Here is an 11,440-nt window from a genome sequence, read left to right as displayed (position 1 = left end):
AGCACTGACTGCCGATGCCACCGCATCCCAAGCCAGAGTGGTGAGTGTGGTGGACCTACTCCAGCCATGACGGGGATAGACATCCTGGCAGGCCTCGATGGTGTCCAGCAGGTATTCCAGGGAGACATCACTGAATTCTGGAACAGCAGGTTTCTTCCCTTTGGGAGCCATGTCTTCCGCGGAGCAGTCCTGGGCTGCAGGCATTGCGAAGGCAGTGTGCGGGTGCGGTTTAAATATGGCACCGGTGGGGTGGGCAAATCAGAAGCCCATCTGCGATCTGACATGTTTCCTGCTGATGCATAATTAATGAAGCAGGAAGCAGACAATACAGCATGAAAACCCACCATTGTACATGATGGGAAAATCATTTAGTGCATGGGAGGGAAACTCTCGCCCCTTACTTAGCATCTGTTTTCACCACTGAAGATAATGCTGTATTTCCAATGCTGATTGATAGAGGTAATGCTAAAATTGAACCAATGGAAATTAACTATTTGAGCTAGAATTATTGATCATAAGGCAGATCACTCTGCCACTCCTAAAGGCGTTCACCTTAAGAGTATTAAAAGAAACTAGATCTGCATTATGTCAGCTGCTATCTCAACTATTTTATTGCATGATGAGATTTGGGAGTCTTTCCATGGACTGGAGTGTGACCCATATGGTACATATACTTAAAAGTAAATCAGAACCTGCAATGTAGGTTATATTTTCCTGGATGAATGAGCTAAAATTAGCGAATTTTTCTTTATCTGTATCTATCTTGTGAAAAGGGACCAAAAACAGAAATGTAGAGAAAGTACATTTATTGACTAAAAGAACAACAAACATTATCTTATTATAATTGAATCATCTTGTTTTATTTCATCAAAAAACCCAGGCTATTTTACACCACACCTTATTATGTACAAGTGAGGATGTAGAATGGAATTTAGACAAAAGCCTTCAAAATTCAGATAAACATCGCGCTTCTCTAAATTAATAAAAAGGCACATGGCAATTACAAATTTTGGAATAATTTCTCACATAAAGTTGGACTATTTGGACGATTAATCTATTTTTTTCTACTTTAATAAGCCTAGAAATTGTGCTGTGTGCAATATTATATAGAAGCACTCAATGTACTCGTATGAAATTCTCCTGCTTACGATCCAAGTTTGTTAAAATACTAAAGCAATCGAAAAAAAAAAATGTATTTAAAAGCACCTTTCACATCTTCAGGATGTCCCAAAGTGCTTCACAGAAAATTAAATAATTTTGAAGTGTTGCTACTGTTGTAATGTATGAAGTGAAATTCAATTTGCACACTGCAAGGTCCCACAAATAGTAATGAGATAATTACATCTTTTAGTGATGTTAGTTCAGGGGACCAGGAATGTTCCCCAGCTCTTTTTCCAAATAACGTCTTTAGAATTATTTGTATTCACCGGAAAAAAAAACCTTGGTTTAACGCCTCAACTTAAAAGATGGCATCACCACTGTCTAGGTAATGTGCTAGCTAGTTTCTGCAGTGGGGTTTAACCTAAAGTCTGACTTAAAGGCTCATGCTATATCACTGAGCCATGACTAACATATTAATTTCATACAGTTATGTTAAGCAGTCATTTGTTAATATGGCATTGTACAATTTCTAGGCTATATCTAAGTAACAAATGCTTGCTCTTCCAAAATGGGAACTAATGCACAACTTTTAAATTTGATTAATTTAGTAAGACTTGCTCTTCAGCAAATTATACAACCATTCAACCATGGTATGGCTTAATGTACATCTACAAACTCAATACATCCATGTGGACTATTTTCTAACAATTCAGTCCAGATAGTATTCCATACACCATTTTCAGTATTTTCCCTTCTATTCATTAAATATCCATTAGCATTCACAATCAAACAATTTGACAAATTCTATTCTATACTATCTGAAATACAATTTTTGGATAAGTTGCTATTGACACAAGGAGGAATTATTTTTCTAAAAGCAAAATACAGCTTTGTGCTTACGACACATGAATATATAAAACAACTACATAACACTTTATTTTGCGCCGAGTAACATTGCCACATTTAAACTTTAGTTAATTTGTGCACATTTCAATGGAGGTATTATTCATCTTGCTTTCTCTTGGGTTTTTTAGGATTACGAGACCTGCTTTTTGCTTTGCAAAGAGGGCAGATAGGTGCATTCCGATGGATTTGTTGATGACAAGACAAGCAAGCCTGTGGACACAAAGACAGAATAGTTAATGTCTATACACAGAGCAACATAGACATTGATAGTAGAGAATTGGTGTTGCTACTTAAATGAGCTGTAAGTGGACAAAAATTTGACAGATGAAGTATAATGTGGGAAAATGTGAACTTGCTCACTTTGACAGGAAGACTGGAAAATCAATACACTATTCAAATGGAGAGATTTTGCAGAATTCACTGGTATGGAGGGATCTGGAGTGTCCTGGTACATGAATCACCAAAGGTCAGTATGCAGGTACAGCAAATGATTTGGAAGGAAAATAGAATATTGATCTTTATTGCAAGGGGAATGGAATACAAAAATAAAGATGTTTTACTGCAGCCGTACAGGACATTGGTGAAACCATATCTGGAATATTGTGTACAGTTTTGGTGTCCTAATTTAAAAAAAATATATAATTGCATTAGCAGTATAGAGAAGGTTCACTTGACTCATTCCTAGGATGAAGGGCTAATTCTATGAAGAAAGGTTGAACAGGTTGGGCCTACACCCATTGGAGCTTAGAAGAATGAGAAAGGATCTAATATATTTCAATAAAAGGGGACTTGATAGGGTAGATACCTGGAGGATGTTTCCACTTGTGGGGGAGACCAGGACTAGGGGGCACAGTTTAAGAATAAGAGGTCTCCCTTTTAGACTGAGATGAGGAGAACTTTTTTCTCTCTCAAAGGGTATGTGGAATTCTCTTCCCTAGAGAGCAGTGAAGACTGGGTAATTGAATTTATTCGAGGCTGAGTTAGACAGATTTTTGATAGATGAGGGAGTCCAAAAGGTTATGGGAGGCAGACTGGAAAGTGGCGTTGAGGCTACAACCAGATCTTATTTAATGGTGGAGTAGGCTTGAAGGGCCGAATGGCCTCCTCCTCCTCCTAAGTCCTATGTACTTAATATAAGCTCAAACCACATGTTATGGGTGCAATACTCACCTCAATCTAGCTCCACCATTGCTACCATTTTCCATAGACCTGCAATCACCAACACTTAAGTGTGATCAGGTCTAAATGCTCTCAGACATAACGCAAGTATCAAAGAATCAAACGTAAAATTTTATAATTTGAATTTTTACAGATGAAGGGAGCATACTGTGCTCACCCTCACCAGTCTTCTACATTCTGTATTCTACACACTAGAGTCTTATCTCATGTCCTATTGATCCTACGAATCACTTAGGCAACTGGAAGCCATAAAGGTGAAGTTGTCAAGATGTGATGGCTCACCCTCCTTTCTACAAAAAGGCAATCAATCAGTTCATTTTCTCCAGAACTAGTACTTGCTGTTATCCACTTATACTCCTCATTCTATCCAACCTAGCTGTTACATACTCTTCGACATAAACGTACCATTCATGCGACAAGGATTGGTAAAACAATAATGTGACTTCTTTATTTGGAAATAAGGCTATATACAAATAATTTTAACTAGGAGGCTAAGTATACATGTCTTACTCCTATCATCTGCTGCTGTAGACTGAACACAAGTCATGGGACTAATACATCACATTCTGTCAAGGTAGTAGTGATTGGCAGCAGTTTAAGATATGCTTCCTTAAAAGGCACATCATATCATCCTCCTTTTATTCTAAAAGTTCACCTTTAAAACATCAAACTATTCACATGACAGCAAAGATAATAGCTTTGTGTCGGATGTTATTAACAATGTATAATTTTCAAGCTGAATATATATATATATTTGTGTGTTAAGGTGTTCCAGCTTCATTTAGGTTCTGTGTGAACCTTGGTGCTGGGAAGTCTGGATAAAGTCCTGACTGAAAGGTCAGGTCTTTTGGGTTTGTTTGAATATGTACATTTTTAATGAGGTTTTACAACCCTGAAGGTAAAGAAATCGTTTAAAAGTTTAGTGATTGTGCAGAGGAAATTACAAAGTAGAAAAAAAATGTTGCTGTTGCCTAGCAACAGTGGTCATGTGACACAGGCATAGGAAAAGGACAGAGGAGTGAGTTCAGAGTTTGTTGGAGTGAAGACAGATTTTCAGTTCTCTGAGAAGAAAACATTACAAGGCTATTAGGACAGTAGTTGATTGAATAGTCAGCTACAGTTACAGAACAAGTGATCAGCTTAGCAGAGGTGCCATTGGGACACTGAGTTTAGAGTGTGGTTTTGCGTGTCTCAGGGAGAGATAAGAGTTGGGTGAAAAGCATCAAGTGACTGCTCAGGAATTTACTGGAAGAAAACCGTTTGCAACAGTGCCACTCCCAAGCAAGAAGCCTTGTGTCAAGCTAGTGGTAAATCTTCATTGGTTTGTGTGTTTGTACAAATATTGCTGGGCTAAAGGAATAGTGTGAATTTGAAGCGTCTTCTTGTTTATATTGAGATCTTTCCAACCTTTTTGTCTGGTGTAATATAGTTCATTCTTCTTATTTAATAAATATTATCCTCTGTGTTAAAAGTTCATCAGCAGACTCCTGTGAATTTGTTCACTTACTTTCCTCCGTGATTTCCAAAAAAAAAGTTAGGATCTATCAAGCCAGGTTTCACTCTGCGACCTGACTTGTCAGCTGGGATCTCAACAATGAAGAAATTATTATACAAAGCAATAATTTTACAAGTCTCTGAAATGCACCGGCAGCTTGCTTATCCATCCAGATTTAGATACATTGATCTTGGCTGGAGACTGTTGTATGTATTCAGAATGCTGGTTAGGGGTGCCTTGTTTGTCTTACATCCTATTCCATTCACAATAGGACTGCTCAGTGTGTTTCTGGTTGTGATATTGTTCTGAGTTGACATCCGTTTTGTCACACTGTCATGCTGTTCGAACTTGATGCAATCTTGGTTCTGGGCATATGCTGACAATTTCTGCTGTATTCCATATGCCATCAGTTGGGTGTTGTACTTGAACTTTCTGTTCCATGTTCATGTTGGGTAATTCATTAGCCACATGCTGGTTGTGCACATCTTTTACCTTACCCTGTTTTTTGACTATGGTGTCACATACTCCTCAAGTAATCAATGAGTGATGGCTGGGGAGGTTTGTCTGTACTTGTTTGCCTAATAACAATTCCACAGGGGAGGGAACAGTCACGCTGAGTGGTGTCATTCTAAGATGCAACATGGTCATGTATGGATTGTCTTTTGTTTAATGGCACTTCACAATTAAGGATTTCACAGCTCAAACCATACGTTCCACCATTCCATTGGATCTGGCGTAATGCGGTGAAGTGGTATGGCTGACTCCCCACTTCTCGCGTATTGTATTAAAGGTTCAACCAATGTGTCATGAAGATGTGCTATATGGAAATAATTTGATAACTCATTGGCTGGTTTCCCATATTAAACTTTTTAAAAAAGGGACATTTCACTGAAATACAAAGACACTGACTTAAAATGGCTGCCAATTTACATCTGTGCAGCCACAGTACATTTCATGGATGGGGTCTATGGATGCCTCAAGAGTCAAAGACTTCCCTGGAGGTATGAAAAGCTTCCTTCCTATCTCATCCAGATGGAAGGATAAATCATTCAGGGGTTAATTACTGAAACATTAAAAATGAATCACCTTGGCTGTGCCAGACATGAGCTGATCAACTTCCTTTTAGGGATATACAACCGAAATGGAGAGGTCATGTGATTATAACCTTTTGTGTGGGTACTTGAGTTTGGGATTTGGCAGAGATATTCTAGCTGCTGGAGTGAGCAGCTGTCTCTTGCCCTCTCTCTACATTATTCCATCTAAGCTTTGAAACCAGTTCTGCTGAATTAAGTGAATTCCTACAACAGGCTTGCTTTCCACTGCAAGCCATTGAATTTCTAGAACAGTGTTTCCAGGGGAAAAAAAGGGACATACAAATCACGGCTTTAAACCAACTGCTTCAGCTGAAGAACCAATGCTCTGGATACAAATCAGTGAATGTTTATTGATGGTTTTTCAAATCTGCACTTTAACTTGGCCAAGTTTAACATCTGATACTCTGTAAAGTTGTATGTTTTCTGCATGCCTGGAGTTGTGTGTGTGTGTTTGTGCAAATTAGTGGGAAGTAAGGTGTATTTGTGTATTTTTAATATTTTTTTTACCTGGGTGAGTTTTGGCATAATAAAACTAACCCCTTACATGTTTAACTCAAGAATACTTGTCTCGCTTCATTCTTACAAACGGCACAGTCAAGTGTGTACTGAATTGGCAATCCTGCATCTTTTAAAATTCAAAGCCCCAGCTATACGCGGGCGTGGGAAAAGAAGAAAACCAGTCTCTCTCTCCTCACCTGGTCGGAACAAGTATATTGGGGTCTGTTGTCAGAAACGATCTCCTGTGGTGCCCCAAATAACTTGAAGATTGAACTTAATGTGTCTGCAATGGTTGCACTAGATGTGTCACGTAATTGACAGATAAAAAAGGAAATTTGGAAATATAATCTGTTACAATCAAGAGATCATCTTTACAGATGCTAAAAAGAGATCAGTTGCGAATCAAGATCCATTGATGTGTGGGTACCTTGTGAGGCAATTGTGGTTCTTCCTGGTTGTTTGGCATGAAGGTTTGACATGCCTCATATTCCCTCATGGCCTTTAATTCAATAGATGCATCCTGTGGTTATATTAACATGTATGCTTGATTGGCAGCTGTTTTGGAGTTTAAGAGAACCATGCTTAAATCTCAACTGTCCCTTTGGTTTTAAATGTATTTCTCACACTGCCTTGCTTAATTTGAGTGCTCAGTCTGAAGCCAGAGAGAGATAGATAGACCAGAGACTCAGTGGTCACCAATAAATCCCTATGTAAAAGATGAATATACAAAGAACTGTGCCTGATTCAAGGTACACTGTAATTTAGCACAGCAAATAGCACTATTTACTGTACATTTACAATACATCAGTGTTATAGTTCACCTATCCATTTGGGTTTTTGATGCCTATTAGGCAATACTTAGTCTAAGCCACAATTCAATGAAGTTTCTATTCAACCACCGTGGTATTATACTGTCTATCCCTTGATGGTCCTAATACCATCACAGGCTTCTTTTCTTCATTTTTAGGTTTATGTTCCTTGATAATTAAATTTCATAGTTCCTCCTTGCCTTCCTAATTGTATTCTTGGATTCTCTCTTAACATGCTCCTCTGCTGTCTATGTACTTAATGTATGCTTCTTTCCTAACCCTCAACTGAGTTGGGTGAAGGGGAGAAAAATTAATAAAAGTTTGTCATCATTTAGTGAATTGCTCATAAAGAACTCATTCAGTGACTAAATCAATCAGTGCACACCAAAAACTGCAGCAAGATGCCAATTTCACAACCAACTATCAACCACATAATTCACATTCCGCATAATAAAGAAAGCGAATTTACTCTACTATGGACAAATGTAACAATAAATGCCTTATTACTACTAGCGACTAATATTTTTACACTGCTCTAGAGAGAGCAGTAAAATGTCAGTATTCACCCTACCAAAGTATTCAGTTTTAAAGTTTCCACACAATTCAACGTTCAGCCTTGGCATATTTAAAATGTAGCTTTGCAGGGGGCAGGAGATTTACTGTAGTCAACGTAAGCTAAAAGGAGATATGAGGTGGCCTTCTTGCAAGGGGGTGGTCGCACATAGCTTGCCTTTGATGCACATGGGTATCCAGTCTGGACCTGAAACCGGAGGGTATCGCTCTGCTTTTCACGATATAAAATAGTGACAGAATAGCTGCAGTACGGGACAGCATCTGGACAATGACAACTTATTAAGCACATCATGACAAACTTTTATCAGTTTTACCTTCATAGGTGGTGGTTGTTGTCGGAATGTAGCCGTTTGCCGAGCATCCTGTTTCCTGGCCACCTGAAGTTGCTGGGCAGCAGCAGCAGCTGCCGCAAGTGATTCCGGGATTGGTGGCTCCTGAGGTTCTGTCTGCCATTCTGCTTTCTGCTTCTCAAAGTAACTAAACAGCAAAGATATTGGAAGTCTTACTGACTGGCATCGTCAAAGGCCCTCAGGTATTTTCAAAGGTTAGTGCAAGATTAATACATTAGCAATCATCCAAATGTTCAGGCAGTTATTAATAACTGCAATTCTAGTAGAGCTATCCTACAATATTAAGTATTTCATCTTCCACACCCTGTAAATCCAAAAGCACTGGGTATATAATTATCCCAAGCCAAATTCACACACTTTCTCCCAAAGACACAAAATTCTTGCTGGGATATATTTCTCTGGCTGCTGTCAATCCTCCAGTACTTTACTCAAGAGACCATTCAACAACAACGTATGTGTGCGTGCTGGAGTAAACATGACTCAAGGCAAACCTAGAAAGTGAACGCTGGGAACCTATTCAGAGAGCATCACAACTGGGCCTGATCCAGTCCTTGTCTAAAATCCACATGTGCACTTAGCAGCATGGAGGGCACTCAGAAGCAGAAAGCCTGACTATGCCCTTTCATATGTCAAGTGCACTGAGGCCAATTATAATGTTCCAACTGCTATCCTGGCTATCAGCTAATCCAGCACAGGCCTGGAAATGGAAATGGGAGTTTCTAATCTGTATGTCTCAATGTTATATTGAGTAATGTCTCTGCATACTAAGGTGTTAAGGAGCATTTGAGGAGGATTGTGAACATAGGCAAAATGCCACTACTTTTTTGGCACAGTACAATAAAACAATGTGCTGCAAAATAGCTTTCCATCTTTAGTTTATTCATTGCCAATAGAATACAGTCAAAAGAACTTGCACATAATGTCCAAAATGTAGAAAAATGTTCCAAGATGTTTCATAATGGCAGAATCAATAAAGAATGGGCACTGAGCTAAAGGCAGATGTTAGGAGAACTGGATCAAAGAAGTGGATTTTAGGGAGAATCGTAAAATATGAGGGAGGAAGCGGAAAGGAATTCTAGAGTTTTGGGACTATGTAGCTGAAGGGATGGCTGCCAATGATGAGACAATAGAGGGGTACGCGTTTGGGGAACGTGGCCGGCATAAGAGAATAGACTTGGAGGACCAGAGAGTTTCAAAGGTGGAATGAGGGAGGTTTATGACTGCAGTGATGAGGAAGATAGGGAGAGGGAAGGCCATGAAGAAATTCGAGGCATTGGCGAATCAGGGTCCAATGTAGGTTGGTAAATGCAGGAGTGATAGGTGACCAGTGTTTAGTACTGTGCAACAGAGTTATAGATGAGCTGAAGCTTATGGAGGGTGGGAGGCTGGCCCAGAGAGCATTATACTACTCGTGACATGTGAAAAAGGCATAATTGAGGATTTTAGCAGGGTATTGGCTGAGGTAGTGGTGTAAGTGGATGATGTTACAGAGATGAGAGTAGGTTGTCTTTGTAATGGAGAGCATCGGTATGAAATCTGTGATTGAGGCCACAGACAAAAATGGACAAAAAGTTCCCGACTTTGTTTTTAAACAAGGGTCTGGACCATTGCTTTCTGAGGTCTACCCACCTGCACAATCTTCCGGGAGGCAGCCAAGTAACAGGACAGGAGGACCAATGGGGATGTCCAGTGGCCAGCAGACCCAACAGGAGATTTGGGTGCTGCTGCTGTAGGAAGGAAACAGCAAGGGTGCTTCAAGATGGAGCTGCCCTCTGAAGACTTTTGAACATGTAAAATTAAAACGTGGCGACAGCTGCCAAGCCATCATCGTGGAAGGAAAATCTGCCAGCAGCAGCTCCAGGGCAGGGGAATGAAAGGAGGCCTCACGGGCCCAAAAGGCCTGCCAGCAGGAAAGGGATGGAGTGGACCCATTTACACTCAGAGATCTTGACAGCAACCTCAACCTGCCCCCAAGTGGCCAACTTAATTGCCACTCATTGCTCTCAGAATGAGGTCGCATACCTTTCCACAAGTGTCCACCACTCTCACCTCCAAAGCCATCTCTGTGCAGCTGATAAGATTCTGCCCAATGCCTTAGGTCCTCACAATGTTTAATTGAAGGAATTTGTGACTCATCTAAGATTGGTTGTTGGACAAGCAGTCTGACAACACAGATTCACCTCAACAACGGGTTTCTATCTTGAAGTTAAGAAAGCAGTCGACTATGCTCCAGCAACATCTCCTTTTCCCAGTTCTCACACCAACTGCCAGAATGCTTTAAGGTGATTTAATGAGCTAAGTTATCCCAGTATCCTTTCACTTGGGTTTGTATTATTACAGCAATATGAGAGAAAAGGAAATTGTAACTTTGTCTCTATATATGAACAACAGTTCCAAGACAGCAGGTCCTCCAGTAAGAGATAAGATTCAGTCTGTGCACTTATTGTACTATGAAGAAAGCTTGTAGCACAGAGGCAAAGGCCGAAAGATGTAAGCTGTGTAAACACTAAAATGCGGCCTCAACTAAATGTGCAATCTATGTATATACATAAGTACCCACATGACAGTAGCACGGGTCAGACATTCTATTGTAGTATGAGAATAGGATCTTTAAGACAGAGCATTCTAGAGATCGGGGTCATGCAGCCCCATGGAGGAAGTTAGCAGCTGATCACTCCAGGGCTTAAAAGTTCTCTTGGGCCATAGATCTTTCTTGAAGATAGTTGGAGCCTGGGAACCATGTTATATTATTTGATCTTTGTTTTTTATTATAGATGGAAGATCAAATCAGTCACTGTAAAAAGCTTATTATAAAAAATACACACATGCGTGAATCGTAAGCAGTTGTCATCGGTGAACTAACAGCCCTTTGTTGTGACAGTAACCATTAAGAAATCTGCCAACATCAGCCCTTCTTGGTCTTTAAAGTGAGGTCACTAACTAAAAAGTGTATTTTTTTGCTATGGGCACATGCCTACTCTGCTTCAGATCAGTCTGCTTTTATTATTAAAAGAAAAGTGCTGGGAAAACTCAAGCCGGTCTGGTGGCATCTGTGAAGAGACCAATAAAACTCTTCTTCTTCAGGGTTCTTTCATAGGATGTGCGTATTGCTGGCAGGGCCAGCATTTGTTCCCCATCCCTAAATGTCCTTGACTTGAGTGGCTTGCTAGGCCATTCCAGAGGGCAACTAAGAGTAAACCACATCAGTGTGGATCTGGAGTCACATGTAGTTCAGACCGGGCAAGGATGGTAGATTTCCTTAAAAAGGACATTAGTGAACCAGATGTGTTTTTACAACAATAAGTACTGGTTTCAATGTCACCCCATTTCTGAGATTAGCTTTCAATTCCAGGTTTTATTAATTGAATTCACATTCAACCAGCTGCCGTGATTAGATTTGAACCTATGGCCCCACAGCATTAACCTAGGCCACTG

The 11,440-nt window shown here is 39.9% G+C and overlaps 1 protein-coding gene across 2 annotated transcripts in view; it reads right to left on the bottom strand.

Moving 5' to 3' along the window:
• Positions 1-838: 838 nt before the first annotated feature.
• Positions 839-11,440, bottom strand: part of zc4h2 (zinc finger, C4H2 domain containing) — a 43,925-nt gene continuing 33,323 nt past the window's right edge. For both annotated transcript variants that reach the window (XM_041194802.1, XM_041194803.1), the window contains 2 exons: positions 7,970-8,132; positions 839-2,217 (listed from right to left, as the gene is read on the bottom strand). In XM_041194802.1, coding sequence (XP_041050736.1) covers positions 2,104-2,217; positions 7,970-8,132 — 277 coding nt within the window. In that variant the 3' untranslated portion in view covers positions 839-2,103. The remainder of the gene's footprint in view (positions 2,218-7,969; positions 8,133-11,440) is intronic.

This window comes from Carcharodon carcharias, chromosome 9, assembly GCF_017639515.1.
Source record: "Carcharodon carcharias isolate sCarCar2 chromosome 9, sCarCar2.pri, whole genome shotgun sequence".
Lineage (NCBI taxonomy): Eukaryota > Metazoa > Chordata > Chondrichthyes > Lamniformes > Lamnidae > Carcharodon > Carcharodon carcharias.
This window is presented reverse-complemented; position numbering and strand designations above follow the sequence as displayed.